General features: G+C 39.0%; 1 protein-coding gene across 2 annotated transcripts in view; it reads left to right on the top strand.

The window, feature by feature from the left end:
• LOC122973460 (phosphofurin acidic cluster sorting protein 1-like) overlaps positions 1-5,616 on the top strand; it is a 71,075-nt gene extending 65,459 nt beyond the window's left edge. For both annotated transcript variants that reach the window (XM_044341008.1, XM_044341007.1), the window contains exon 24: positions 13-5,616. In XM_044341008.1, coding sequence (XP_044196943.1) covers positions 13-131 — 119 coding nt within the window. In that variant the 3' untranslated portion in view covers positions 132-5,616. The remainder of the gene's footprint in view (positions 1-12) is intronic.
• The last annotated feature ends 1,287 nt before the right edge of the window (positions 5,617-6,903 follow it).

Here is a 6,903-nt window from a genome sequence, read left to right on the forward strand (position 1 = left end):
GTTTCCCTCTAGTGTCCATAGATGGCGTCGAGTGGAACGAAGTGAAGTTCTTCCAGCTGGCCGCCCAGTGGCCCACTCACGTCAAATACCTACCTGTCGGACTTTTCGGCTACAGCAAGCCCCCCTCTTAGGGTCAACCGCCCGCCGACTCCTCCGACCCCCGACTCGACCTTTGACTCTCCTCGATCCTGTCACCCCCCCACCCCCCCCCCTTTGCGCACAGAACCCCGCCTCGAGAAGACGAGTCGAGTGGCTGGACTACTTTCTTTCCTTAATTTCATTTCCGCTATAGTCGTCTTAGTTCTCTTTAGGGAGGGAGAGGAGGAGTGTGGTGTTGGGTTTTCAGCGCTGTTACTAGTCACTTTAACGCCCCTTTTGGTGTGTGTTTGTGAGTATGTGTGTGTGTGTGTGGCGAGTGTGCATGCACACGTGAATGTACAGTATGTGTGTATGTGTGTGTGTGTGTTTACAAGGGGCTTACAGCACAAGTTTATTAGCTAACTGCCATTTACGTTTCCGTTTTATGGAATGCAACAGCATGCAACGACTCATCGATTTCAAGCCCTGATGTCTGACCCTCAACTTTTCACCCCCCTTCTTCGAAGTCCCCCGCTCACCTCGAGACCCGATCCACACGTGCATGCTCTGAACTAACAGATATATGCCACTCACGTGCCGGAAACAGTAACACAGAATAGACAGTAATGCCAACAGGGCTTCGGTGTTTTTACACGAGCCAGTGAAAACACAGAGGAAAAAGTCTCTTCTGCTCACAAAATACAGTCAGATAAATAAAAGGCTGGTAATGTAATGAATTTTTCCTCCACATGTCCTACATCAGTAAAACCAATCAGCCCTTCAAAGCAGACCCATTTGTTTCTTTTTTTTTATTATTTCAAGGGCTTCCATTTAACAATTTTAAACATTTTTTCTGTACCAAAATAAGTCATTTGGATGTCTAATGCCAAACTTTCTTTCAAAAACAACAAAAAAAAGAATATATAAAGGGGAAGTGTCTGTTTTTTAAAAAAAAAAAAAAATTGTGCTCTAGTGAAAAGCCTTCCCTTTAATGCTGTTTTGTGATGCATAGTGTACGGTTTTTTGTGAGGAGTTTCCACGATTTCTTTATCTTCTTATTTGCTATGCACTTATGAATACACGTGGACCATCTGGGTGTTTGCAGCTGGTAAAAAAAAAAAAAAACGATTAGCGATCTCGACAGCAGAGCCAACAGATAGATCCGAAACTCGGCAGCGTTGACGGGAATAGGATGGGATGCGTTAAGCCCTGCTTCTCCATGAGTATCTTCACCGCTAGAACGGGAGTTAAACACCCGCAATAAAGCACAATGTTGGTCGCCAGCTGTCCCCCCTAAATATCATTTAAGCATTCCCATTTCTCTTGGGGCTCCTTAATAAGATTTATTTTATCAGGAGAAAAAAAAAAAAGGTAGATTTCAGTTATTTTGGTACAGGTCTGCTATATGCTTTATCTAGGATGTCGTGAGGTGATTAGTGAGTGTACAGTAACCGGTAACAAGTGTGCGTGTATGTGGTGAAATAAATGTAATGTGGTCAGAAACCTAAAAGAAAAAAATAAATCACTAAATAGGAGTTTTTCTACCATGTGACAGAGGGCATGCAATTGGTGTGTATGTGTGTGTGTGTGTGTGTGTGTGTGTGTGTGTGTGTGTGTGTGTGTTGGCACTGTGTGTTGATGATGTGGACATTATCAATATCATTGATGATCAGATTAGGGCTGCAAAAGCCGCAGTGGTCGTCTTGTTTACTTTGTAGCCTGGCACAAGGCGAATGCAGATGTTTTTTTGTTTTTTTTCCACCACTAAACACCTTGAAAACAAACAAAAATCACAAAATTAATTCAGTTTTATCGAAAGAATTTGATTGAAATTAAACTTTTGGTGTAAAATTAAGAATGTACTGTCAATAGCGGTTTATAATAATTGTTCTAAAAGCTGTTTTTAAAAAAAAGTGCAAAGCTCACCAGGCGTGTGTAGCTCTACCTTGTGTCGCCTACATCGTAACTCTCTCCATCTCCAGTGAAGTATTAGCAAAATAGTTTTTAGAAGAAAATAGTGTTAATGCCAACGTCTTGATTTAAATGCTAGATTATTTTTGTTTGAGAAATAGATTAGAAAGTTCTTTTTTTTTTTTTTTTTCCTGTGTCGATATTACAGTGTTACAGTTGTGATGTCAGCAGCACGTCTCGAAACACGAGGTTTCACCCCCCCCCCGAAGGCTCGCTTGTTTGTTCGCTCTCTGTTTGGTTAACAGCTCGTCTGTCGCCGCTGAACAAACGCTCGGTTGGGTGTTGATTCATTTTAAGTACTTCCAAATGTTTTGAATGTATTGAATATAGTTTAGAGCTGTCTCGCATCTCTGTGAACGACTGATTTTTAAGGCACAAGTGGAAACATTCTCCGAGAGGAAACGTGTCTGTAATTTAATCAGTCGGTGTTATTTGGCCTAAAAACAAGACAGTTAGCTTCAAATTTTTAGAAATGACTCCGCTGCAGTTGTTTTCTCTGCATGGACAGTTGACAGACAGCGAGCTTGGTTACTTTTCTTCAACTTTTCTGTGTAAACAACAGAAAACAAACAGCCGAGCCGGTGGACCTCTTGATCGCAGCCCCCTTTTTGAAAACCTGCAGTTCTTTTCACTTGTGTTGCTGACAACCAGTTAAGGGCTTGACAGACTGACTGACCGATAGCCTCCATGCAGAGGCTGGCTTTTGTTATTCCTGGATGTCAATGAGCGTTAATGTACTGTAGTTTGACTTAGAGGTCACATAATCCGACCTGAGGACAGGAAGTTTCATTCCAAAATTAAATACATTTGAAACTTGCACTTGCACTAAGAAAGTACAACATTTACTGTTATGAAAGCTAACTAAAGCTTAAGACTTTTCTAAGAAAATAGTACATTTTGGTACCACTAAAATAACCCATACTTAAAAAGGGTTTATAATTTGCCACTTATTACTTTATTAATGTTAATAAATCATTTAAAAACTGATTAATGTTCAGGATTGAGCTGCTACAAGTCACGAATGGAAAGTTTGTGTTGCCAAGTTGTGAGTTCAAATTTCAGTGAGGGCTCCTTTTGTTTAGCTTCCCCAGCTTGTTTTTAAAGGCGCACGAATGAGTATTTTTAAATATAAACAGTGGGCTAAATGACTATGTATAATGTTAAAGAGGTAGCTGGTAGTGATGAACTTGCAGAGATGTATCACACAACTCTGCAGTTCTCATCAGCTCTGCGGAGCGTTTTAGCGTCTTTCAGGTCATTGTTTTGGTTTTAGGGCAAGTTTAGGTTAAAGTAGCTAAATCCTGCTCAAAAAGTTGCTAGATGTTGTTAGATGATGCCACACACTAATCTGCATATATGTGACGTCATTACATAACTACATATTTCTAAGACTTAAAAAAATTTAAATAAAGACAGACAGACATTAGCTATTACTGCTATTGTCTCCTCAGTATGCAGACCGTGGAATAGAGAGGATCCATTGGAATAAACTTCCTCTTATAAACTGTGTTTTGACAAAAAAAAAAATCAAGTCTGCCCAAAAAAGTCGCTAAATTGGCATCATCAACCTCATTTTCAGCCACATGTGTCAGCTGTTCTCAACGGAAAGGCCTTTAAAATCCACTGCACACTACCTGCCCAACGCCAAACAGCAGATAGACTAAGTTAGCAGCTAGCTAAGGTGAAGATGGTGGAGCATTTAGTGTTTTAAGAGCCAGATATTTGCCACAGGAGTTGGAGACCAAAACAGAGCTAAAAGGAGAGGGAATATTGGACTTTAATTCATCAGGCGGACAGAAACACGAATCTAAATGACTGCTAATGTTGCTCCGTGTCTGTTAAATGTGTAAATTAGCAAGTGGTTGCTAACATGTTCGCAATGTTAGCTTAAAAGTCAATGTTGTGTTCACGGCTTGCTTCGCCTCCCAAGTGGGCAAAAAAATCTGTAAAAAAATTCAAGTTATGTAATTATTATTCAGCTTTTTTGTTTCTCTGTGGCCCTGTAGCAAATTTTCCAAGACCCAGTACCAGTCCATAGCCGAGGGGTTGGGAACCACTGCTGTACATGAGCCTAAAATCTGAAATCACAACCTGGCAACCCAAAACTATTTATTTTAAGTACTTGTTACTGATCTGTTAAGTATCTTAACCATTAATAAAGTTATTAGTGACAACTTATAGATTTTTTTTATGTATGCTTTATAAAAGGTTACTGTGTTTTTAAATTTGACTAATGGATTTCAAAAAGAAGAAATCTTCCCAAAATGTACAGGAATGAAACTCTTGTAAAGTTTAACCATGGTGGGGGTCAATGATCTTGTGTGTGCTGTTAGACAACAACCTTTACTAACTCCAAATGCTCTTTGCCTTGTAGTGTTGTTAGTCTAATTATTGCAAAGATGTGAATCTAAAGTTCTCCTAAATTGTATAAAAGTTTATTGATGCCTCTTTCACTTGCAGCCTCCACAGGGAGGTCAAAGGTTGGGTTTCCTGCTCACGGATTGAACTGCAATTGGAGATATCCCACTGATAGAGAGGCATTAGAAACAAAATCATGCCAAAACAATAAAAAATGTGAAGAAATTGTGATTGTATCAGAAAAAAAGAGTGATAAAAGCTGTAAATGTGTAGTTGTGGGGTTTTATTTTGGGTGCTGATAACTAAAAATACATTAACAACAAAGTGATCCTTGTTCTAAAGTCGTCATTTCAATGTTTGGAGGAACTGAATGCTTTTCCATCACAGCCACGTTTTGCTGTTTTTCTCGTCTTTGCCACCTAAAAAAACATTTCCCCCCTCTCATTCTTACACTTTACATGTTTTCCTAGAGTCTCTTTGAAAACGCTGGTTGTTCTACATGTAAAGTCTTGAACTTGTTCCTGTGTGTTTTACCTGTACCTCTGTACCTATGTCGACCTGTGTTTGTGTCGGTGTACCGATGGTTCCTCTGTCCTTGACTAGTCGTGGTTAGAGATTAGGAACTGTTTGGTCCATCAATAATCTCTGTCAGTGATCAGCAGTGTCTTTTCTCTCCACCGTCCTCAGAAAAATGTTCCTTTTCTGATGAGAGAGTCTTCTTCACCAGGCTTCCACAAGCTTAGCTTTCTGAAAATTATCTGAAAAGATATTGTCCCTCACCCCCTCCACCCCCCCCTACAGCTTGTAAATTTGCCATCTGTCCTCATGGGAACGGGATTTGCCTATAAAAGCAGTAGATTTCTGCCTGACAAGGCTCTGCTCGCAGCAGAGCGTCCTAAGCTTGTGGACTTGTGGAGAGTATTTTGCACATGCCATCGTTTCTTCTGCAGCAGTCTTCAGCTTTTTTGCCTTTTGCCTATAACAATAATTATAATAACAAACTATAATGCTTGTACATATCAGATAGTACTTGTTATATTGTATTCTAGTTATTTTTTGTTGTTCTTTTTTTTTTTTTTTCTTAATTTGACATGTTTTGTAGTACTGCTTTTTCATGATTACGTTTGTCAATCAAACAGATGTGGGATGAAAAGTGGAAGTGTTCATTGTTTCATTTGTTTTTTAAAATAAAAATATTCCTGATTTGTATACCTGTCTCTCTTTGCTTTTGCACATTTTTGCACTTTTAGAACCTTTACACTAACAAAAATGGTGGTAAGATTGCAAACAATATAGTTAAAAAAAAAATACAGTTGTAAATAAAGTCTTAGTGTGGAATAAACAAGGCTGCAAAGACAAATAAAACAAGTAAATGCGGGTCGAATAACCCTTGAAGAAAAACATATAGGCTTCAAAATCAGTGATAGAAATTCTGAATTAAAAGATATTCCCCATAAAGCTTTGATTTCCATTAATGAATCATGCAGGAGAAAAAAAAAACTACCTTGCAAATACCACTGGAAATGAAATATCTTAAGTATAAATGTGCCACTAATAAAGGGATAGTCTATAGAAAATGACATGGACGACAGTGTTCGTTGTTGGTAAAAAGCAACTGAATCATTTTCAGTTCTGTGGGTAATAGTGCATAGCCAGAGGGGAAAATAGAGAGCGACAGTGTAAATAAACAGTGCAGATGATCTTTGTGAAAGAGGTCAGTGGCTCATAAGGGGCCTCTTCCTGCACTGCTGCCCTCTCTGCTCCTCTAACAGCCTCTTTAGATGAGGGCTGCTGCTGACATCAGAATACAAAGATCACCAGAGAAGCAAGATACTTCACCTCCACCTGTTGCTGTTTTTCCAGACTGGAAGTCAGTAAAGACCTTCATCTTGTTTTATTGCCAAATTCATCAGCTATCAATCTTTAGATAAAGGTTTGAGTAAGATCCTAAAGCTAGTGTAAATATTACTTTGAAGTCACCATGTTTCTAAACATGCAATAACATGCTCCTATTTGAAAAAATGAAGACCTATCTGTTTATTGGGCAATCTTGAGGCCAAATCAAGGGTGTAATAGAGGGCGTCGTGTTGTACAGATTGAGTTCCAGTCAATGAACAACCACAAAACAATACATTCAAGTTTTATTCTACTTGGTATCCTTGATACAATACTTCAGTGATCTTCAAGGTTAATCCCATTAGTATCCCAGTAGTTTTAACCATTTGTACTCTGTAATAGGTTCATGGTTGCTGTATTTATGGAGTTGCTGCATGCAAATCTTTGTTTGCATGCAGCAACAATGTAATGTCTATGAGAGTGGCAGACAGCCATTTAACTTAAATATGGAAAAAAACAGGAACTTGTTAGAGTAGAGAAAGAGTTAGAAAGAGTAATTAAACCCAACCCACCCAACCTAAGATAAGGTATCCACCTTACTTTATGTTTTCTAGGTGCCGAACCTCAACCCTACGCATGCGCGACATGATTTCCCGCCCC

This window comes from Thunnus albacares, chromosome 22 (genome assembly GCF_914725855.1).
Source record: "Thunnus albacares chromosome 22, fThuAlb1.1, whole genome shotgun sequence".
NCBI lineage: Eukaryota > Metazoa > Chordata > Actinopteri > Scombriformes > Scombridae > Thunnus > Thunnus albacares.